The sequence below is a fragment of the Panthera leo genome, chromosome A1 (genome assembly GCF_018350215.1).
Source record: "Panthera leo isolate Ple1 chromosome A1, P.leo_Ple1_pat1.1, whole genome shotgun sequence".
Classification (NCBI taxonomy): Eukaryota; Metazoa; Chordata; class Mammalia; order Carnivora; family Felidae; genus Panthera; species Panthera leo.
In genome coordinates, this window is record NC_056679.1 from 97,427,806 (window position 1) to 97,453,437 (window position 25,632).

At 35.7% G+C, this 25,632-nt stretch overlaps 1 protein-coding gene across 3 annotated transcripts in view; it reads right to left on the reverse strand.

Annotated features, from left to right (window-relative positions):
• DTWD2 (DTW domain containing 2) overlaps positions 1 to 25,632 on the reverse strand; it is a 379,651-nt gene that overhangs the window by 343,921 nt on the left and 10,098 nt on the right. For all 3 annotated transcript variants that reach the window (XR_006200970.1, XR_006200967.1, XM_042933575.1), the window contains exons 2-4: positions 10,199 to 10,289; positions 2,831 to 2,925; positions 517 to 709 (exon numbers count right to left, since the gene is read on the reverse strand). Coding sequence is in view for 1 of the 3 variants with exons in the window: in XM_042933575.1 (XP_042789509.1) it covers positions 517 to 709; positions 2,831 to 2,925; positions 10,199 to 10,289 (379 nt within the window). In the remaining 2 variants the exon portion in view is untranslated. The remainder of the gene's footprint in view (positions 1 to 516; positions 710 to 2,830; positions 2,926 to 10,198; positions 10,290 to 25,632) is intronic.

Here is a 25,632-nt window from a genome sequence, read left to right on the forward strand (position 1 = left end):
GCCATCTATCAAAAGGATAATATATATGATCAAGTGGACTTCATTCCAAGAACAAAAGAATGGCTCAATACAAGCTATGTATCATCATCAACAAATTGAGGGATAAACTAATTAAAATAATAAATGAAAATTCAGTCATTCCTAACAAGAAGAGGGTATTTAGTTACCAAATAGAAGTATTTAAACATAACACTTAACAAAAACATTAATTCACATAGAAATAATTAGTCCTGACACTTCACTGATTAAATGTCTGAGATACTCTTAATATAGTCAAATACCTTAACTATGGTGAAGTTTGGTGGTAAGAATTGAGAAAGATGAACAAATTTCAAATTTTCCACATATATATATATCAAACACACACAAGCATATACATATCTATGTACATGCATTCACGCACATAAATACTATCAAATACATATATAAAAATGTAAGTGTGACCCCTCACAGAAAGCATATACAACATACAAAATTATACAATTGCATTTGTTCTATGTTAAAATACTAGGTTACCTGTTTGGGCAGGCGGAACAAAGAATTCTTATAGAAAATGTCCTTAGCCTGGCTCCATGTACCATCAATGATGATGATTGTGGAAGGATAAATAGGAGAATCTAATATAAATTCTTCCAAATTAGCAGCTTCAGCCCCTGGATATAATATTAATGTATCAGACTTCCGACAAACAGTTGAAAGTTCAGGATCTCTAAAAATTAAAAAAAAAAAAAAAAAATCATTAGTAGTTTGTGAAGGGAAAGAAGTTTTATTAGTCTTAGTGTGCTTCCTTCAAAAATATACACCAAAGCATTTTGGTACTGGAGATGTAATAAGGAAAGAGACAGCCACTGTCTGAAAGTAAGAAAACATCCTCGAAGGGAAGGAAACAAGTTGAAGAGTCAATTAAAGATAATTAATGGCATCTTCTTCAACTGATAAATGGCATCCACAAAAATGTACAGCCAACATCATATTTAACAACGTCCCCTGAGACTGGGATCAAGGTAAAAACGCTGGCTTTCACCACTCCTAATACATATTGTACTAAAGCTTCCAGTTACTGCAATAAAGCAAGAAAAAGAAGTAACAGGCATAAAGGTCAAAAATGACCTTATCTCTAGATATGCTATCTCCACACAAAGTTCTAGGGGTAAGCTACAGAACAATTTCAATAAATACCAAATGAATTTAGAAAGTCACTGGGGGTTGATACATAAAACCCACCTGTTTTCCAATATACTAGAGGCCAAAAACTGAAGACCAGCATTTTTAAATTCCATTTACAAAGGACACCAAAAGCAGTAGGTCTCTGAACGATTCCTCATGGTTACATCATGTACTCTAACAAAAGCTTAAATTAATCATTCCATTGCCAGATTAATATTAAATCAATAATATTAATTGGCTTTCATTTAAAAACCATCAGCAAATAATAATTTCCTGAATAAGCACTACATCACGCACTTAATATGGTTCAAAATGGATGAGCTATCTGAAAAAGGGTCAAGTTTCTCATCCAGAAACAAATTTGTGGACAGGTTAGACGGCCAAATGTCAAGGATGACCCAAATAGTTGCTATTTCTACCACTATAAATGCTCACCACTTTTGCGATTAATTAGATCCAAGCTGCAGTTGGATCAAGTTGGGATAGATCTATATTCACCCAAGAATTATAGAGAAACAAACTATCATTCATTATAAAGAGTCTCTATATGAAAGAAGTGTCACAATGTAAATGATGTGGACACTCCCCCATGTGAAGAGTTCTGGTTTTCACTTCCATTCCCAACCAAATGGCAAAATTCCCAACAGCAGCACCAAGCTCAGAGCAAATCTCACCTCTGAGGGCAAGGCAATGAAAGGTTTGCATAAGAAAATATTATATAAGAAAGTGTTCTTAAACAATAGTTTCAGAGAAGGGAAAACACAAAATGTTATTTTCATAATATGAAGCCAAATAATAAAGGAACCCAAAACAATAAAGGAAGGAAAAAGTCTGGTCACTTCCCTGAGCCTGGAGCCAGTATGAGTCTTACTTACTCTTTTGAAATCTTCATATTTTCGAAAGTTAAATTTTGTATGAAAGTAGATTTAACTGTGTTAGATAGGATCAGAATAATTTGTGAAGGCTTTGTGAATGGGCAGAAAAGCAAAAAAAAAAAAAAAAATGCTTCAAAGTTAAAAAAAGACTTGTAGAAAAATTTAATTTATATTTTGATAATGGGTTATATAATAGAGTATGAAATAAGATCCAAGCACATTATAGAAGTGTCAGTGAAGTTATCAACTAATGGGCTACTGTCTATAAAAAATACTGGTCTTCATCAAAAAGAATATTTTAAATGTGACAGGAGAAGGCATTCTATCCTTTAAAAAAACATGACATGCTGTAACAAAAATACTAAATATAGTACCAGTCGCTCTGCCTTAGAAAGCTTTAATGGTCTAAAGATGGATAAATATGTGTTTATTTACATAAATGTATATCATATATAATTGTTAATTAAAAAAAGAAAAAACAAAACTAAATCTAATACAAGTACTCTATCATCCCAAAGGCAGTTTTAACCAAAATGAAATAAACAGGAAAATATGCCTTTAAAAGGCTCAACATATATTACTATGGAATTCAGATAATCCCTTTGTCTATTGCACTCTGGCTCGTGTTTTTTGAGGGTCTTTTTGTTTGTTTTGATTGTCTTATATATATATTTTTTTACCTCTGCCAATGTACCATGTTCTGGGTCTGAAGGATAAGGTAAAGGAAATCATTTTTAAAGCTCTGTGTAGCTAAGAGTTATGCTAAAGTGCCCTAAAAAGTAATTTACCTTTCTTCACTGAAGCGACGACCAATCTTGACTTTACACTTGTCCTGGGGGAGGCATGCTGCTAAAAGGGGAACTGTCCGCAACACTTTGTTTTCCTTTAATTAAAAAATTAATCAAAACATAGATTTGCACGTAGACAAACACACTTTTAAAACTTTCATGATGAACATCTGATTCATTACGTGATAGATAACTTTCACAAAACTTGTATTACAGACCACAGCTGAATAAAAAGAGCTAGTTTCTCTGAGTTATCAGTATTAATAGAATACAAGTGCACATTTTCCTCTACTTGGGTGTGTTTCGAGGTTTACTAATCAAATAAGATAACATTAAGCTAACTATTGGTTAAGATTATGAAAAACGAAATTTGTGTTTAACTAAATTGAATAATTTATTCTACATTTCAGTAGTAATTATATTTTATAGTACACCAATTGAAGATAACTGCCTAAATCTTTATGTCCAGAAAAAAAGTGCTGAAAAAAAAAAAAATAATGGGTCATATCAAAGGGACACAGAAACCAATCTTAAGTTAAAGAGCTCTCAATGACCAAAATGGAACAATGTGAGTAACAAAGTAAGTAGCAAACTATTTGGATTATGACCCAAAATGCAAAATAAATAGGAGAGGAGAGACAAATCTTCCTTACAGAAGAATTCCAAGTAATAAACATAAGTACTCCATAATACAGCAGGTGGAGCTTGCTTAATCTCTCCTACCCACCTGAATGCAGACTGGATTTATGGCCTACTTCCAAATAATAAAGGGTATAGAAAGAGGAAAAATATAAAAACTTTAGAGTAGGGAAATATGGTGACCATTCCTATAAACTCCATTAACTATCATCAGTGATTTTTTTCCAATGTCCTAGCTTCTAGCACTAAAAACCACCTTTTTGTCACAAGAATCCTATCCTTTAGGGCATGTGGGTGGCTCAGTCATTTGAGCATCTGACAATGGGTCAGGTCATGATCTCACAGTTCACGAGTTCGAGTCCCACATGGGGCTGACCGCTGTCAGGACAGAACCCACTTCGGACCCTCTGTCCCCCTCTCTCTCCAACCCTCCACTGATTGAGCGAGCTCTCTCTCTCTCTCTTTCTCAAAAATAATAAATAACATTTAACAAAAAAGAATCCTCTCCTTTATCCTAGTATACCCACCCAACTGATTCACTATTTTGCCTGAGCCTCCTTTCTCTGGTTATTTTGATCTACAGTGGTCAGTCACTGTCTGGCTCTTCTCCACCAGCCCAACTAGGAATGTCAAGCCTGATCAGGTAAGTGATGGAGTCCCTCTCTAACCAGTTCACCTACATACAGCCCCCGTTACCTTTATCAATTTATATAACACTGCTTCATATATCTTCAAAGTAAATTATTTCACCATGATAGCACAATACACACAGCATATTAATACACAAAACAGTAATGTTATACAGAATTTACTAAAGTAATTAAAAATAACTTTGTAATTACATTACATATGTCGGTAACAAAAACAAAAAGTATGGCTAGTAACAGTATTCATCAACCACTCACACACACATACACCCTTCAGGGACATTTTTGTGTCAACCTCTTTTGCCCCTAAGTCTCTGAAGTGTTGATTACAATAATACAAAAAATCTAAGATGCTGATTATGGCCTACTTCCAAATAATAAAGGGTATAGAAAGAGGAAAAATATAAAAACTTTAGAGTAGGGAAATAGGGTGACCATTCCTATAAGCTCCATTAACTATCATCAGTGATTTTTTTCCAATGTCCTAGCTTCTAGCACTAAAAACCACCTTTTTGTCACAAGAATCCTATCCTTTAGGGCATGTGGGTGGCTCAGTCATTTGAGCATCTGACAATGGGTCAGGTCATAATCTCACAGTTCACGAGTTCGAGTCCCACATGGGGCTGACCGCTGTCAGGACAGAACCCACTTCGGACCCTCTGTCCCCCTCTCTCTCCAACCTAGGAGACTGGGGACAGTTAAATTCATCAACCTAAAAGTTGGCAAACGAAATAGGAGAGTCAGAATTTGCTGGGACTGTAACTAAAAAGAAAATGCAGCAAGCCAGAGCTGTGAGGGAGCCTGAAACTAATGTGGAGTAGCTCCTACGAGAAAAGGGACGGGAGGAGGGGGGAGGAGAGGTTTAGGACATTTTCCAGCGTGTCCTACTGTTTTCTTCCCTCCTTACAACCTCTGAGACTACGATACATTCTTAAACCACTCTCCGAACTTCTATCAACATACAGATAAATGTCAAATTAAATAGTGCCAAAAGATCTATAATGTTCCCAGATACACTCCCCAATACCACTTCCCAGAAGCAATCACTTTAACTCTTTCAGCTATTTCCTTTGGTAGTTATCTCCATATTTCTATATAATGTGTCTTACTAATTTTTGATTTATCAAATTTAAATACTATCTACAAACTACCATTTATTATCATAATAGCTGACTTAAATGTACATAATAATACACTGACTGATACATGTAATGCTCACAATAAACCAATAAAGAAGTATATCTTTTACCATGTCCATTTTACTAATGATGAAACGAAAGCACAGAGAGGTTAATTAACTTGCCCAGGGTTACAATTTACAGAGCTATTAAGGCTTTAAACTCAAGCAATCTGGCTCCTGAGCCCTTCCTCTTAATTAATGCACTGTGTCACAACAGCCCCTTAGAATAAATGAGGATTTACCTTTCTTCCATCACTCCTTACTCTCATATCATCTAATATTTTTAGTTAAATCAATCAACAGTGCTTACATCACTATGGTTACATATACACTGTTCACAAAAGGTCATGTGGTTTCACAGAACATGTCCTCCTTGTAAATATTTTTGTTATTTTGAAGTAAGGGTTTTATTTTATCCTTAAGTAATTTTCTACATACATATATCTACTCTTTGAAATGCTCCGTCATATCACCTCCATATCATCCGCTCCACCAAATCTTTTTTTTCCACAGCCCCCCTCCTAAAGCCTACCCAAGTGGTCTTGATCACTTTTAATTTTGAAAACATTTTTATTTTTTAAAAAAAAGTGTGCTGACATTAAGCACAAGGCAACCCAGTATTATTGAGTTAGATTAAAACTAGAAAGCTCCTTGGATGATAAGGAAAACAATATGGATGTACTTGCATAGAACTGTACAAAACACACACAACTGTAGATGGACCACCTACACCATGAACTAACCATGAAAGAAAGAAGGGAAGGAAGCAAAAAAGGTGAGGAAGAATGAATAAATGAAGGAATAAAGGAATGAATAAAATATTTGAAAGCATTTAAATTGCCACAAATCAATGAAAACACCTACTTTTCTGAACTTTCACTTTTTATTTTAATTTTTATTATTGAAGCATAGTTGACACACAATGTTATATTAGTTTCAGGTATACAATACAGCAACTTGACAATTCTATACATTACACAATGCTCACCACAATAAATGTAGTTACCATCTGTCACTGCACATTATTACAATATTAATAACTATATTCCCTATGCTGCAATTTTCATTTCCATGATTATTTACTTTATAACTGGAAATGTGTACCTCTTAATGCCCTTTACCGATTTCACCCATCCCCCTACACCCCTCTCCTCTGGCAACCACCAGTTTGTTCTCTGTATTTATGAGTCTGTTTGTGTTCTTTATTTGTTCATTTGTTTTGTTTTTTAGATTCCATGTGTAAGTGAAATCATATGGTATTTGTCTTTCTCTGTCAGACTTATTACACTTAGCATAATATACTCTCCATGTCTACCCACGTTGCCACACAAATGGCAAGACCTCATCCTTATTTTACAGGTGAATCATATTCCATTGTGTGTAAGTGTGTGTGTGTGTGTGTGTGTGTGTGTGTGTGTGTGTGTGTGTACACCACCTCTTCTTTATCCATTCATCTACTGATGGACACTTAGGTTGCCTCCATATCTTGGCTATTGTAAATGATGCTCCAATAAACATAGAGGTGCATATATCTACTCAAATTAGTGTTTTCATTTTCTGTGGGTAAATACTCACAGATGGAATTATTGGTCACATGGTATTTCCATTTTAATTTTTTTAATGTTTATTTATTTTTGAGAATGAGACAGAGACAGTGCACACAAGATGGGCAGGGAAAAAGAGAGAGGGAGAGAGAAAATCCCAAGCAGGCTCCGTGCTGTCAGCATAGAGCCCGATGTGGGGTTCAATCCCACAAACCATGAGATCATGACTTGAGCTGAGATCAAGAGTCAACCACTTAACCGACTGAGCCACCCAGATGCCCCTCTATTCTTAATTTTTTGATGAACCTCCATACTTTTCATACTGGATGTACCAATTTACATTCCCACCAAAAGTGCACAAGGCATCCTTTTTCTTCATATTCTCAACATGTTATTTCTTGTCTTCTTGATACCAGTCATTCTGACAGGTGTATGGGGTAATATCTCATTGTGGTTTTGCTCTGCATTTCCCTGATAAGTGATGTTGAGCATCTTTTTGTGTGTCTGTTGGACATCTGTATTTCTTTATTGGAGAAATTTCTATTCAGGTTCTATACCCATTTTTAATTGGATTATTTGTTTTTGGATGTTAAGTTGAATAAATTCTCTATGTATTTTGGATATTAACCCTTTATCAGATTTATCATTTTCAAACACCTTCCCATATTCATTTTGTTTATTGTTTCCTTCACTGCGCAGAAACCTTTAATTTTGGTGCATTACCAGCACTATTTTTTACACTATATTTTTTATTTTGTTTCCCTTGCTTGAGGAGACATATCCATAAAAATGCTGTTAAGGCCAACGTCCAAGACTTTACTGTCAATGTGTTCTTTCTGGAGTTTCATGGTTTCAGGTCTCACATTTAGGACTTTAAACATTTGGGATTTATTTCTGTGTATGGCATAAGAAAGTGGTCCAATTTCACTGTTTTGAATGTAGCTGTCCAGTTTTTCTAACACCATTTGTAGAAGAAACTATCTTTTCCCCATTGCATATTCTTGCCTCATTTGTTTGTAGATTAACTAACCATGGAAGTGTGGGTTTCCTTCTGGGCTCTCTATCCTGTTCTATTGATATATGTGTCTCTTTTTTTATTTTATTTACTTTACTTTACTTTACTTTACTTTAGAGAGAGAGAGAGAATGTGAACAAGAGCAGGGGAGGGGCAGAGGGAGAGGGAGAGAGAGAATCTTAAACAGGCTACACACCCAGCACAGAGCCTGATGCAAGGCTCATTCTCACCACTGTGATATCATAACCTGAACCAAAATCAAGAGTCAGACACTTAACCAACTGAGCCACCCAGGTACACCTACTGGTATTTTAAAAGGTATTGCGCTGAATCAGTAGAACGCTATGGGCATCACAGACATTTTAAAAATGTTAATTCTTCCAATCCATGAGCATGATATACCTTTCATTTGTTTGTGTCCTCATCAATTTCATTCATCAACATCTTAATAGTTAGTTTTCATGCTAAAGGTCTTTCACCTCCTTGGTTAAATTTGTTGCTAAGTATTCTATTCTTTTTGGTACAATTATAATTGAAATTGATTTCTTTGTTTATCTTTCTGATACTTCATCGTTAATGTACAGAAACATAACAGATTTCTATATACTAGCGTATCATGCAACTTTACTGAATTCATTTATTAGTTCTTGTAATTTTTTGGTGGAGTCTTTAGGGTTTTCTGTAGTACAATGTAATCTCAAATAATGACAGTTTCACTTCTTTCTTACCAATGTGGAAGGCTTTGAAAACATTAAAATTGCCACACATCAATGAAAACACCTATATTTTAAATGCCATATTATGTCCGGAACCACAAAATAATGAAACGACATGATACTACGTACACTGCAAAATGAAAAAAGCATTCACCATCAAAAGTGAAGTTTTATCCAAAACCATTACTGCTGATAAACTCATTTTTGTTATAAATTTGAGTTGCAGAGTGTTGCAAGTTTAAATGCAGCAAAATGGGGCACCTTGCTCAGTCAGTGAAGTGTCCAACTCTTGATTCCAGATCAGGTCCTGATCTCACATTCGTGAAATCGAGCCCCACAGCAGGCTCTATAGTGATAGCTCAAAGCCTGCCTCGGATTCTCTCTCTCTCAAAATAAAAAATAAAAACTTTTTATAAAAATAAATAAATAAATAAATAATTACAGCATAAATAATTATAGTGACCAAACTGTTCAAATCCTAACAAAAGCATGTTGTTAACACTGAAAAAAGGGCTGCTCAATAAATGGAATATTTAATAATTTACAATAAAAGAATAAGTGTTTTCATCATTTGGAAAAGGAAAAAGACTGATATCTTTAAAGACTTTGTTAAAGATTTAAAATAGCATATACTTCAGAAATTTAAGAAAAAAAAAATCCCTTCTTCAAAAGCCTAATTCAATAGATGATATCCTGAGTTCCCAAATGTTAGAAGAATTTTAACTTCAGTTAATCTAAACCCATTTTGTACCATGCATCAACTAATTTTATAATGATTCTCTTTTATGGTTATCAATCAAATCCTTCCCTCCATTCTTCATTACTGCAGCTAATCAAGAGTTACAAACACCAGCACATGCATAATTCTCACGTATATAAGAAAATATTAATTAAGGGGCGCCTGGGTGGCTCAGTCGGTTAAGCAGCCGACTTCGGCTCAGGTCATGATCTTGCAGCCCGTGAGTTCGAACCCCGCGTCGGGCTCTGTGCTTACAGCTCAGAGCCTGGAGCCTGTTTCAGATTCTGTGTCTCCCTCTCTCTGACCCTCCCCTGTTCATGCTCTGTCTCTCTCTGTCTCAAAAATAAATAAACGTTAAAAAAAAAAAAAATGCTTCTAAGAAAATATTAATTAAAAAGTCTTTATATACAACACATATGCTATAATATATACATATTTGTTCTAGTCATTTAAAGAAATAAAACTTTATATATTCATTTTCTAACACTAAAATGCTGACATTATTTCTACTTATCAAGAAACATTAAGAAATATAAACTATGATCAAAATTTAAAAAGCAACGAGTTTCTTAGTTCTTCAATCACAAAAATCTCATTTTTTCTTCATGCAAAATGGTTGGGGTTCTCAATTTCTATACTATTCAATTACAGTTTTTTGTGAAACAATAATGTTTTATGAAATAACCATTTTTATCTGTCTCTAAAGCATATGACACTATACTATGATATAACATACAAAAGAAACTATTTTTTCCCAAAGACAAAGCATTTGTCATCAATTTATTTTCAGAAATGTTAAAGAGCTGGGAAGTATGAGGATATTCATTGGTGTGTTTTCTCTTATGTATTAATATTCTATTTGCAATTATGTATTTTATAAAATCTTACCTCTGCTGGATGCTGAATTATGTACAAATGAGTAGAGATATGCAGAGGATGCAATGGTAGAAATGGACACAAACATACTTTCTGAGGCCGGCTAAAGGGCAGAAAGAAAAAGAAAACCTGTAAATGCTTAAAATACAATGAAAGAACAATAACCCAAAACTTGAACATAATCCCTCTTCTCTATGTAAAGACATTTGCCAAAGCTGCATTCTTTTAAAATGAAACACCAAGAGTGATTCAATCAATTAGACTTTAGATATGAGCATTTGGAAAAAGATTCAAGTAAATTCTTTACCATCTATATAGATCAAAGTAACTCAAAAAAATCTGGCCTGAGTTATTAGCGAAGAATACTCATAAGCCATCAACATGGTCTTTCTATTCCTGAGGCAACACTTCTAACTTGCATTCCAAATCAAGAAAAGATCTGATGTCAAAGAGAAATTCGGCAACTCTTCTAAATCATCTGATATTGGAGGGAACAATATGATGATAAAAAATAGGAATACAATTACCACCTAGAAAAGAGTTCTAATCAAACTTGCCATCAATAGACACAAAGAGCTTACCAATTGTAAGAAGAAACCCAAATGGGCCACCAGATTACATTTAGCTAGAATTATATCCACAGAATGTCTGCCTTATCCATTTATTTTCCCTTTTGTTATTGTTTGTCATTTTTGTTTTACTTACCTCTTAGTGATGTACTATTGTTTTAGTAACACTTATACTCATTACAAAATTCAAATGAGATAAAAGTATACATTTCCATCTCGGTCCTCCAACCTAGGGGATCAGTTTCTTGTGTGTCCTTCCAAATGTATTATAGGAATATACATGGATCTTTTACCATTAAAACCTATATTTGATGTGTGTGTTTCCAATATAAAATTCATCAAACAGCCAGATACAGTATATCATGGGAGTACATTTTCATGACAGGTCACTCTTACAGGCAAATGTTACATGCCATTACAACAGTACACAGTGAATCTTAAAAGAAATTCCCAACAGCATACTATTACTACTACAAAACTGTTATCAATTCCTTCTTCAGTTTAACTTATGTAGAATTACAGCCTGAAGTAAGAAATGATTACATTAATAAACCAGAGTGTGAGTAAATTGGTTCAATTAAATCTACCACCTCATTCTGTAAGAAAGTGTCAAACCTATGCTCCTGCTGAAGAAATTATCTAGATGATATCTTAAATGGAGAAACATATTGCACAACATGACCACGCCTCCCCTCTCCACCAAGGAACCTGGAATGGATGGTCAATCCAAGGAAAACCATCATAATCCACTTTCCAGTGATAGCTGACATGATTCAGTATGATTACTCTGCCCTACAATGGATTCCCTGTTAAGAATGGGAGCAGAGTTATAGGGATGGAGAGCATCTTTCAGTGGTCATAAGAAGAGTAAATCAAGTAAATACAGAGAGGAGCAAAGATGGTTGACAGAACTAGGTATATTGACAAAGAGGTCAAAGGCTGCAATTAGAAAAGACTCCTCACTGAGCAGGAGGATGAAATACATCCAAATTCTAAAATTTTAAGTTGCTGACTTTTTATATGAAACTCTACATAAGTAAAATGCACAATCCGATGTCACTAAAATTCTTTTGTAAAATGTAATTTAATATCAAACGAAAGCAATTTAAAAATTCAGAATTTAAATGGATATCACCTTAAATACCTGTAAGCTGTTTGACACTTAGACTATGAAAGAATGCAAAACAAAAACAAAAACAAAAACAAAAAAAATCAAATATCCTATATAGGAAACATTCACGTATCAGTAAACTCAAAAAATTGAAAAATCCAGTCAAGTAAACAACCTGGGTAGAAGCTATAGATTTCTGTGGGCATTACAACACTAGGTAAAATAAACCCTGAAAATAACATCTTTAGCTTATCACACATATAGTGATTATAAAAGTCCTCAGCATGACACTTGAGACACTGCAGAGAACTGCTCTGCTTTTCATGTCTGACCAAAACCTTTGTTCATAAAAGAAAAAGAAAAAAAAAATTCAGTTACTTGAAATGGTAGTTTCCTTCCTAGGAACACATCTTTGAACTTTAGGAGGATTTAGAATTAAGTAGTTTGGAGAGTTCCACTTCCAGGGGGACAGGAAAAGCTGCTTCACAGACCAAAAGTCCAGTGAAATAAGCAAAGCTGACCAAAACTATTTTAAAAAACGATCACTGAAAAATAGAAACACCCTATAACCCAGCATACTGGGTATTTATCCAAAGAATACAAAAACACTAATTCAAAAGAACACATGTACTATGTTCATAGAAGAATTATTTACAGTAGCCAACATATGGACACAACCCAAGTGTCCATCGAATGATGGAAGGTGTGGGGTGTGTATATCCATACATATAGTGGAACATTATTCAGCCATAAAAAAGAATTAAATGTTGCCATTTGCAACAACATGGATGGAGCTAAAGAATAAAACGCTAAGCAAAATAAGTCAGTCAGGAAAGACAAATGCCGTATGATTTCACTCATACGGGGAATTTAAGAAACAAACAGGCAAAGGGGGAAAAAAGGAGTAAGAGACAAAGTAAAAAACAGACTCTTAACTTTAGAAAACTGATGGTTACCAGAGGGGAGATGGGTGGAGGGATGGATGAAATAGATGATGGGGATTAAGGAGTGCACTTGTCGTGATGAGCATTGGGTCATGCATGGATGTTTGGATCACCTTATCGTACACCTGAAACTAATATAACACTATGCTAACTTAAGTGGAATTAAAATATAAAGTTAAGAACAAAAAACAATCACTGTAAGTCCCTTGCAATTTTCTAGGGCATATTCAAACAAAGAAACATTACTCAAGAAAATCTACTAAAACTTGGTATTGGGACCATTTGTGGCATCTGAGCCATAACCAATTTCCTACCCTGCCCCAGGTCAAGCTGACAAACTCCACTCCATGTAGGTGTGACCAAGAGAACCAACCTCCCTCTCAGTTCTTTTTTTTTTTTTTTTAATATTTATTTATTTTTGAGAGAGAGGGAGACATAGACTCCAAAGCAGGCTCCAGGCTCTGAGCTGTCAGCACAGAGCCCAACGTGGGGCTTGAACTTATGAACCGTGAGATCATGACCCGAGCCAAGGTGGGACAATTAGGACGCTTAACTGGTTGAGCCACCCAGGCGCCCCACTCCCTCCCAGTTCTTAATCAAGGCTTATCCCTTATGTCACAAACAAGGCAGGCCACCAGCATTTCTCACCCCCTTCACTCCAAGCAGGCTAAATTCCTGGCAAGTGTGGTCAAGAGAGCAGAGGCTGCCTTCCTCCACACAGCCTTCCTCCTATAAAACAAGCTTTACCGTAGTGCAGGATGCTGGCGATGCTAGAGCTCCAAGCGTCCTCAACCTAGTCTGCTCACAGAACTTAAGTTTGACACCAGAAGCAGCAAGCCACAGGCTTGCTCAGCCCTGTACCCAGAACACTGGCTAGGAGAGTCTGCCCAGGAGAGGCAGACTGTAAGAAAAGAGAGCTCTGAAGCTCTCCCCAAAGGGACTGACTTCATTTGAAACAGAGTGTGAGCAAGTTCAAGCCTAAGGGTGCTCTCAAAGACAATAACTCCTCTTAATAGAGACCAACAAGCTGTATCATAAGCCAGACAGGGGATCAGAAAGAACCATGGAAAGAGACAGCTTAAGAAGAACCCACCTGCAGTCCGAGCAAACCTCAAAGAGTGGCCTCAAAAACTACCCCTGCCTGCATGTAAGTGGATCAGACCGTTGAGATATGTATAGCCTAGGGCAATGGATAGAAAGGATAGGACAATCAGCCGGTAATTAGTGGAGCCTAACAAGCAGGATGTTTTACCAAAAGAAGAAGGCATCTTAAGGGAAAGATCTAGAAAAGAGACCTTCAAAGAGAACCCTGGTAAAACTACTGCGATAGTGGCCTTCTTTAATAAAAACCTCTGAGTTGTATACCTTAAAAGAATGAATGCCACGATATGTGAATCATATCTTAATAAGGCTGTTGTTTTTAAAAATGTGAAAATGTGGTGGAAAAATAATGTTCAACCTAAATTAAGTAAGAGACAGGCATTTTGCTACTAGACGGCATTATGTTACGTGAAGGGGGGGCTTCCTTTCCTACAATGTAGGCTGCAGGAGGGCAAAGACGTGGCCTTTCCACTTTTCACCCCATCACCTAGCATAACAAGCTACCAATGAATACTGCAGAATACATGATGGGATCCCTCTGCATTCCCTCCTGCCTCCACCTTGGGACACCATTCTCCTCCTACACAATTCCTCATCCTACCCCTCCCTTTGCTAACATATCACATATTGATCTCTCCTTCCTTTCCTCTCTAATATTTAAGCAATTAGTTTGTATTACAAATGAAATTCAGAGTCTCAGATCTCCCTTTGCTGTAATTTGTGACCATCCTGGTAAGCAATAACACCTGAGACAAAAAGATTTACCGAAGGAAATACTTACCAAAAGCAAAAAAGAAAAACACCATTTTATGTGTAAAAACCATAATGATGATTTAAGCTAAAATTAATTCTTTTGGTTTCTACTTTGACAGGCTCATAAAACATCATTACCTATTTATTTTAAAGCATGTCCCCTCTATTAACCTAATTCTAGTTCTAATAAGCTCTAATAAAACTATAGTTCTTTAAAACATTTTGCATTCCAACTGATCAAGTTTATGTTTAGCAAGTTACTTTACAATATAAATTTGGGCTTGCTTGTTACTTTAACAGCAAGTTCGCTCATAATTTCCTCCTCCACAGTGGTTTGCATGCACTGCGCTGGTGACTAGCTGCTCAAGTGCTAAACCATCTCTTACCAAACTACTGGATAAGTAGCAGAGAAATTGTTCTCCTCATTCTAAAACCTTCTCTGAAGAACAAACAAGCTTCCCTACATCCAAACTTAACTCCTGAAGGTTTAAATATTTCAAGTTGATAATGGATTAAATATAAATTCAACAAATTTTTATTCAAATATTTATTGTATACCTAACTCTGTGACAGAATTAGGCACTTGGGTCAATGTAACAGACAAAGATTCCTGCCCTCATGGAGCCTATTCTATCTATCTATGCCAGAAGGAATTTTTTACAAGTTCCTCGCTTCCTATGAACTATTACAGTTGACAGGAAAATAAATACCAAATAACTACACATCAAAAGTGATTATTTATAATAGTAAACATTCATTTTAAAATAAAAATCAAGCTACTTCCAGAATTTTTGTAAATCTGGAGAAGAAATGTTAATGTCTGAAGAAATATCAACTGGCCAAATGGGTACAGGTTTGGGGAATAACTATTAAGATATGTCACTGACAAGGTCATTCATTATCTTGCTAGGTGATCTTAAGTACATCAGAGGTTTTCAGTGTCCTCCTTCACAAAGCTGGTCACACACCAAGAAAGTTCTGGGGAATAACTCCCAAATCGCAGGCAAAGCTTATAAAAAACATAATCATTTATGACTAGTATTTTTCAGCTAATTTATAATAGAATGACCAAAGGAGGAGTTGAGATTTTTCTTTCTTCTACATTTTCAATGCCTTGTAAAAGCAGAAGAGAGAAAATTTTACAATGCATTGCAATGTATTATAAATACTGTTTTCCATCATTAAGATTCATCTTCTTTAAAATCTATACAACCCAATTAAGGTTTATTACATTCTTAAAATATAAATGAAATTTTCAAATAATTTCCCTGAGGAAATTTTATGAAATAAGCTTTTTCTTCTTTTCTCATTAAAGATGTAGGAATAAATATGTAGGTTTCCTGTCAGACTAAGATTGACTGGCTTCCTCAGTGCATGCTATAATACAAGGGTACTCTGTCACTCCGGGCGTGGTATCTCTGACAGGCTGTAGGCAAATAAAATCGTATCTGACATATGACTAGCGATGCTAGGACTTAGAAAAAACATCTTTCCAAAGTTTAATTAAATTCTTATATAATATTCACTGAAAGCTATTTTTCTCATAGGACTGATTTTAATCAAGAAAATCTCACAAAGGCAAACTTTAAAAATTAGTGAATAGATTTACAAGAATTATTATTTTTAAAGGATTTCTTTTATCTACTAAACAAAAGCAAATGTAGAACCCAGAAAAATAGTGCACCTCAAAGTTTCCAGTACTCAACAAAATTTTTATCGTCCCAACGGACTGAAAAGGCAAAGAACAAAGAGTTTTATAGCTTTTCAATAGATTAGCTGAAGAGATACACTGCATTACACATAAAAATGCCAAACTTTCTAATGTTAAAATAGGTTTTGAAAAAGTAAATACCACAGTGCCCTCTACCGTCCCTTTAAAGAAACTTAAATAATCTATAAAATACTTTTTAAATTTCTGAAAACAATATTCAGCATAACCAATGAAAGAAGAAACACATTTTCATTATTAACATATTATAATAAAAATTTAGTATAATAAATACAGTATTAAATAAATTTTCATGTCATAAAGGTAATAAAAACATGTAACATCTTATCAGTTGTTAAGATGCTCTGCTTCCAGTATAAATAACAATAATATTCTCATACCCACCAAAGTTGCTTTCATCACTACATTATTTTATAACTTCTTCTAGGAGTAGAGGAAGGATAGGTGTAGAAAGAAAAGAAAAACACTGATAGAGGAAGTAACGCCATGAAGAGAATATCTTTAGATGAGACTTTCAGAGACCTGTGCCCCAGACGGCATGTCTAGAGCAGTGGTTTCCAAAGCAGATTAAGTAAAATGACCCAAAGGAATGCCAAAAGAAAACATTACCACTTTCACTTTGAATTAAACATTACTAGTATTTAGCATATAGAATAACATTCCCTCCTTAGGTGGTATGTCATACGGTAATATGTTAGGATAAGTGGTATCCTGAAATAAAAAGAGGCATTCCATAACAGGTAGGGTTCACAATGGCACCCACAAAGAAATCATACACACTTGTAAAGAATCTATACTGAAGAATCCATACTGAATCTATACTGTTCTAGTTACAAAATCACAAATGAATAAGTTTATGGCAGAGCTGTTTCTTACCTATTCCTAGTTCAAATGCTTCATTAGAGGTACAAAATTGAATCTGACAGGACAATAACTATCTTTTTAATTAAGTTTTTTATTGTAATTCCACTGTTGTTAACATACAGTATTATATTAGTTTCAGGTGTACAAGATAGTGATTCAACAACTCTACACATTACTCAGTGTTCATTATGATAAGTATACTCTTTAATCCCCTTCATCTATTTCTAACCCTCCAGCCACTCCCATCTGGTAACTATCAACTTGTTCTCTATAGATAAGGGTCTGTTTCTCGGTTTGCCTCTCTTTCTTTTTCCCTTTGCTCATTTGTTCTGTTTCTTAAATTCCACATATGAGTGAAATCATATGGTATTTGTCTTTCTCTGACTTCTTTTGTTTAGCATAATACTCTCTAGCTCCACCCATGTTGTTGCAAATGGCAAGCTTTCATTCTTTTTATGGCTGAATAATATTCCATTGTATGTACGTGTGTGCATGTATACATACACACACATCTTCTTTATATAATTTGGCTATTGTAGATAATGCTGCAATAAACACAGGTATCTCTTTAATTAAGTGTTTTTGTTTTGGGGGGAGGGGGGTAAATACCATTAGTGCAATTACTGGATGGTAGAGTAGTTCTATTTTTAACGTTTTGAGGAACCTCCATACTGTTTTCCACAATGGCTGCACCAGTTTGCATTCCCACCAACAGTGCGAGAGGGTTTCTTTTTCTCCATACCCTCACCAACATTTGTTGTTTCTGATTTGTATTTTCTGATTTGTTGTTCTGATTTCAGCCATTCTGATAGGTGTGAAGCGCTATCTCTTTGTAGTTTTGATTTGCATTTCCCTGATGATGACTGACGTTGGGCATCTTCTCATGGGTCTATTGGCCATCTATAGTATAGGTCTTCTTTGGAGAAATGTTTGTTCATGTTTTCTGCCTATGCTTTAATTGGATTGTTTTTGGGTGTTGAGTTGTAACAGTTCTTTATATTTGGATACTAACCTTGTATCAGATATGTCATTTGCAATTATCTTCTCCCATTCCATAGGTTGCCTTTTAGTTTTATTATTTCCTTCACTGTGCAGGAGCTTTTTATTTTGATGTAGTCCCAATAGTTTATTTTTCCTTTTATTTACCTTGCCTCAGGAGACATTCAGAAAAATACTATAGTGGCCAGTGTCAAGACATTACTGCCTGTGCTTTCCTCTAGGATCTTTATGGTTTCAGGTCTCACATTTAGGTTTTTAATCCTTTTTGAGCTTACTTTTGTGTATAGTATAAGAAAGTGGTCAAGTTTCATTCATATGCTTGTAACTGTCCAGTTTTCCCCCACACCAATTGTTGAAGAACCTGTCTTTTTTCTGATTGGATATTCATTCCTACTTTGTTGAAGATTAATTGACCATATAATTGTGGGTTTATTTCTGGGTTTTCTACTCTGCTCCACTGATCTATGTGTCTATTTCTGTGCCCATACCATGGTGTTTTGATTACTACAGCTTTGTAATATAACTCTAAGTCTGGAATTGTGCTACCTCCAGTTTTGTCTTTCTTTTTTAAGATTGCTTTACCTATTTAGGGTCTTTTGTGGTTCCATACACATTCTAGGATTGTTTGTTCTACTTCTGCAAAAAAATGCCGTTGGTATTTTGATAGGGATTCATTAAATCTATAGACTGCTTTGGGTAGTACAGACATTTTAACAATGTTTGTTACATATTTGTTAAATGGAATGTCTTTCCATTTCTTTGTGCTGTCTTCAATTTCTTTTATCAATGATGTACAGTTTTCAGAGTAAAGGTCTTTCACCTCTTTAGTTAAGTTTATTCCTAGGTATTTTATTATCTTTGGTACAGCTGTAAATGGGATTGTTTTCTTAATTTCTCTTTCTGCTGCTTCATTATTAGTGCACATAAATGCAAGGGATTTCTGTACACTGAGTTCGTGTCATGTGACTTTACTGAATACACTTCTTACCATTTCTAGCAGATTTCTGGTGGAGCCTTTAGGGTTTTCTATATATAATAAATACTATGTCATCTGCAAAGAGTAAAAATTGTACTTCTTCCTTCCCAGTGTGGATGCCTTTAATTTCTTTCTCTTGTCTAACTGTTGTGGCCAGGACTTCTATTACTACGCTTAGTAACAGCGGTGAGAATGGACACCCTTGTCCTGTTCCTGACTTTAGGGGAAAAACTCTGAGTTTTCCCCAACTGAGTATGCTAGCTGTGGGTTTTTCATGTAAGGTCTTTGTTATGTTTAGGTATTTTCCCTCTAAATCTACTTTGTTGAGGTTTTGGGGATTTTTTGTTTTGTTTTGTTTTTGGGGGTTGTTTTCGATAGCGTGCACACATGCACCTGACTGGGGACAGGCAGAAAGAGAGAGGGAAGAGAGAGAATCCCAAGAAGGCTCATGATGTCAGTACCAGAGCCTAACACGGACCTTGATCTCATGAACTGTGAGATCATGACCTGAGCCAAAATCAAGAGTCGACACATAACCAACTGAGCCACCCATGTGTCCCAAGGGGTTTTATCATGAATGGATGTTGTTTTACTTTGTCCAATGCTTTTTCTACATATATTGAGATGATCTCTTATTGATGGGATGTATCACATTGATTGGTTTGCAAATACTGAACCACTCTTGCATCCTGGGAATATTTTCCACTTGATCATGGTGAACAATTTTTTTAATGTATTATTAGATTCAGTTTGCAAGTATTTTGTTGAGGATTTTTGCATCTAAATGCATCAGAGATACCGGCTCATAGTTGTTGTTGTTGTTGTTGTTTGTTTTTTTTTTTTTTTTTTTTTTGTAGTGTCTTTACCTGGTTTTGGTATCTAGGTAACACTGACCTCATAAAACAAATATGGAAGTTTTCCCTCCTCTTCTAGTTTTTGGAATTGTTTGAGAATAAGGATTAACTCTTCTTTAAATATCTGGTAGAATTTGCCTTTGAATCCATCTGGTCCTGGACTTCTATTTATTGGGAGGTTTTTGATTACTGATTCAATTTCATTGCTGGTTATCAATCTGTTCAAATTTTCTATTTCTTCTTGCTTCAGCTTTTGGTAGATTTTATGTTTCTAGGAATTTATCCATTACTTCTAGGTTGTCCAGTTTGTTGGCATATAATTTTTCATAACATTCTCTTACAATTATTTGTATTTCTGTGGTGTTACCAGTTACTTCTCCTCTTTCATTTGTGATTTTAAGTCCTCTCTCTCTCTTTTTTTTTTTTTTTTTTTTTTTTTTTTTTTGGTGAGTTTGGCTACAGATCTCTCAACTTTGTTGATCTTTTCAAAGAACCAGTGTGGGGAATAAGCTTAGAAATTCCCTGGACTTACACCAATGGGTTAACAAGGCATAAAGAATTAGAAAGCCATAGGATGTTCACACCCAAGTTTGGGTAAACAAGATTAGATAAATAAGTATAGAGAAGGTGGGGCCAAAGCCCCAGTATAGAGAGAGCGGAGGAAAGTCCCCAATAAAGAACATATGTATATGAAATAACCAAGATTAGGTATTCAGGGCGGAAGCGCCCCCCCCAATTTAGTACTATAGCAGAAAGCTGCTTTAACAGGAGGAAAGGACCAAGTTAGCTAAACAGGTGAATTGGACTGTAGACCACTGCTGCAGGTGAAGCTGCCCAGAGCAGAGCTGATTAGGGCTCTAATCAGAAAAGGTACCTTGTTAACCCTGAGGTTATTTGCTCTGTCTCATCCCCTGGCTAGCTAAGACAAACAGAGGTGATGCCTCATGTCCACTGTAAACAACCTTCCGCCCAGCTGCCCAGCGCCAGGATTTTGTTTCGTATTAACCCAAAGGCCTAACCCCCCATATTTTCAAGACCCATTTTTCCTCACGTCCATGAGTTAATGTTCACAGATTTATTGTCTCTTTGTGCACGTCCATCACCATGTTTGTAAGCCTTCTGATCCTAATAAAAAAGAAGCAAGGACCCTTACTTGGGGCTTTTGTCTTCTGCACATTAGCCTCTCTCACATTTAAATCTGCATCTGCTGTCTTGTTGGACAAGAAAGAACTCCAGACCCAGAGTCTACAACAAATCGGCTCCTGGTTTCATTGATCTGTTCTACTGTTATGATGGTTTATGCCAGTAACTTTAAAAAGCAATATAAAAATTACTTGATCTGTAGACTCACATCATACTGTCTTTAACAATGAACCTCACCATACGTGTATATTATGCTTCAAAATAAATAATAATGCTGGCGTGACTCCATCACAATAAACAAGACATTTTTAAATGGTTTATTTCACCATTGCCTCTTCCTTTTGAAAATCTTTTCGTGTGTGTGTATGTTTTATGGGACACATCATACGTTAGTATATAATAAATATACATAATCATAGATAAATATATATACCTATTAGAATTTCACCCTACGTTTTTTAACTAACTGTGGTATATAATCAAAATAATTTAAGAATCACTGGCCTAGAAATAAGCTTGTTCCAACTATAGGTTTTACAATTAAGAAAATTTTCAGTAACTTTTATTACAATTAAAGAAGACTTATGAGGAGGCAGATCCCTGGAAAACAAAGCCATGTGTCCAGAGAAATGACTATACAGGGCAGACATATAAAGCCCCTACTAAAACTGCAATGCCAAAGTGACAGATCAACTAACACTGAAGACTCTTACCATAAAAATCACCTACATTCAGTTATCCTATTATTTATTTTATACTTTATCCTCTTCTGTAGAAATGAACAGTTATAAAAAAAAATAGCAAAACATCTTTCTTAGCAAATTAAGTCAATCACTCTTTCCTCTGTAAGCTTTTATTGTATACTTTCATAACTTGTCTTAAATATTATTTAGACATATTTTCTCTTGCACTCAGTTCACTACCAATTTTAGAGGAAACAATCTCTCAATCATTTTCTATGACCTAAGCTACGCATTTATTGGACACTGGATATTGAATAAATAATGACTGAATGAATAAAGAACATCTAAAACTGAGTTTCCAGGTCCGTGTGTAATAGAATTCTGTTTCTTATCCACTGGCGAAGGAAAGGGAACTGCATGAATGTCCATTCTGACAAGCAAGAATTCACACTAAAGTGGTCCCAAGGACCAGCTATCTTCATTAGAGATATCTTACAAAGAATAGTACAGACTTTAGGGGCACCTAGGTAGCTCAGTGGGTTAGGCATCTGACTCTTGATTTCTTTTGGCTCAGGTCATGATCTTATGGTTCACTGGATCGAGCCCTACGTTGGGCTCTGTGCTGATGGCATGGAGCCTGCTTGGGAATCTCTCTCAAAAATAAACAAACTTTAAAAAAAAACCCTTTAGGGGAGCCTGGATGGCTCAGTTGGTTGAGCATACGACTTCAGCTCAGCTCATGATCTCACAGTTCACAGGTTTGAGCCCTGCATCAGGTTCTGTGTTGACAGCTCAGAGAGTGAAGCCTGCTTTGGATTCTGTGTCTCCCTTTCTCTCAGCCCCTGCCCCACTCGCACACTCTCACTCTGTCTCTCAAAAATGAATAAACGTTAAAATAAATAAATAAATAAATAAATAAATAAATAAATATTATTTAAAGTACAGATTTTATATACTTGCTTCATTAAGGAAGTATTCTTCCTAATTTTAATTTATATGTAATTTTGCATAAATTCTCAAAACAGAACTGAGAAGTTTCTTTGATAGAAGAGAGAAAATGTGTTACTTAAGTACTTTGAGAGAATATAATAGACCCAACAATAGCATTGCTAGGAATTTACCCAAGGCATACAGGAGTGCTGATGCATAGGGGCACTTGTACCCCAATGTTTATAGCAGCACTTTCAACAATAGCCAAATTATGGAAAGAGCCTAAATGTCCATCAACTGACAAATGGATAAAGAGGATGTGGTTTATATATACAATGGAATACTACTGGCAATAAGAATGAAATCTGGCCATTTGTAGCAACATGGATGGAACTGGAGAGTATTATGCTAAGTGAAATAAGTCAGGCAGAGAAAGACACATACCATACGTTTTCACTCATATGTGGATCCTGAGAAACTTAACAGAAGACCATGGGAGAGGGGGAGGGGGAAAAAAGAAGTTACAGAGAGGGAAGGAGGCAAACCATAAGAGACTCTTAAATACTGAGAACAAACTGAGGGTTGATGGGGGTGGGGGAGGGGGAAAGTGGGTGATGGGCATTGAGGAGGACACCTGTTGGGATGAGCACTGGGTGTTGTACGGAAACCAATTTGACAATAAATTATATATATAATAAAAAACAAAAATAAAAAAATAAAAAGGACTTATAAGTACTTAAATCATTAAAAAAAGAGAATATAGTAATACTACAAGATAAAACACTGATTTTGATGCCCTAAGAAAGTGTTTGTCATCAATATAACATTTATTTGTAGCTGCAAAGTGAGTACTTTTGAAAGCCCAAGAATGACAAAATCTCTATCAAGAGGCAATTTATTTGTGGTGACCTATAGCTCAACACATGCAAAATTATTTACTTGCCCTTAATCTCTGAACCTAGAAAAAGAGCTACTCTAACATAGAAAAAGCTAACTAAATGTAAAATAGACCAATTTCATAAATAACAATTCTGATATTTCAGGGAAGAGGCAAAAAAAGAGGGAGAAAATGGGAAGAAGAGGGAAAGGGGGTAAGGAGAAAGAAAAAGAAAGAAAAGAACGAGGAGGAAAAGGTCAAGAGGAAGAGTTTAATGCTAGCCATACACTTTTATGTTACAGGCACTATCATAAATACTTCCCCTTCATTTAATCTCGAAAAAACTGTCAAAGACAGGTAGTATTACTGTCCTAACTTACAGATGAAGAAAGCAAGGCTTAGAGAGATTAAGTAGCTTTCTCAAGAAAGGAGAGCTGGGGCTAGAACTCAGTTCTGATTCCAAAACGCACACCATTGAAGCAATCCATTTTGTGGATTATGTATATGAGCATTTAACAATCAGTGAAAAGTTTTACCACGTAATTGTACCTCGCTTCCCTAGGCCTCAGAAGGCCTAATGCTAGCATTAAAACATTTGGTGGTAAATAAACCTGAGTCTGAAAGAGACGACCAAGAAGGAAGCCACAGACAGCTACTGGTGTCATGGAGAAAACAGAAGTCAAAAGAACAAACGATTCAAACTTAGAAGGCAGCAAAACTTATGGAAATGGGTCCTGGCAAGACAGGGTACTTGAGCTAGACATTGAAACAGTGTAGCATTTCAAAAAGAAGGGATGAGAGAAGAGCATTTGGTACAGAGGAAATAAGAGAACAAAGGCATAAAGCAGAACATGAAAAACACCTGTTCGAGGGACGCATTCCAGGTGGTTAGAAGAGAGGGTATGGGAAGGGTACAGTGGAGGAAGAGATGCAAAGGCTTTGGATGACACACTAGAGCCTCGACTCCACTGTGTACCTGAAATACAAGCATGGAAGGTCTCCAGGAAAGGAATAAAATGAGCAGACCCAGATGTTAAAAATCTAATGACCTCGGGGCACCTGGGTGGCTCAGTTGGTTAAGGGTCTGACTGTTCATTTCAGCTCAGGTCATGATCTCACCGTCTGCAAATTGAGCCCTGCATCAGGCTCTGTGCTGACAGTGCGTAGCCTGCTTGGGATTCTCTCTCTGCCCCTCCTCCTGGCTCACACACGTGTGCGCACACACACCCTGTCTCTCAAAATAAATCAATAAACATTTTTTTTAATCTAATGACCTCTGTTTGAAACGGAACTGGAAAACAGTTTGGCGACTCCTCAGAAAGTCAAACACAGAACTACCACATGACCCCGCAATTCCATTCCTAGGTATATACCCAAAATTATTGGAACAAAAACAGATATTTGTGTGCCAAGGTTCACAGCAGCACTATTCACAATAGCCAAAAGGTAGAAACAAACCAAGTGTTCATCAACAAACCATTGTTATTTTAACAAATAAGAAAAAAAAATGAATGATGGATAAACAAAAGTGGTATATACATATAATTTAGCCATAAAAAGGAAAGAAATTTTGATATGCTACAACATGGAGAGAACTTGAAAACATTCTAAGTGAAATGTCAGACACAGAAGGATAAGTATTGTATGTTACATGAAGAATCTAGAATAAGCAAATTCATAGAAATACAAAATAAAATAGAAGTTACCACTGGCTGAGCCGGGTGGGGGGAAGGTATGGGAAGTGATTATTTGATGGGTACGGAGTCAACATTGACAATGATGAAAAAAGTGTTGCGTACAGATACTAGTGATGGTTACAGAATATTACGAATGTATCAATGACACTGAGTTATACAGTTAAAAATAATTAAAATGAGGGGTGCCTGGGTGGCTCAGTCAGTTAAGCATCCAAC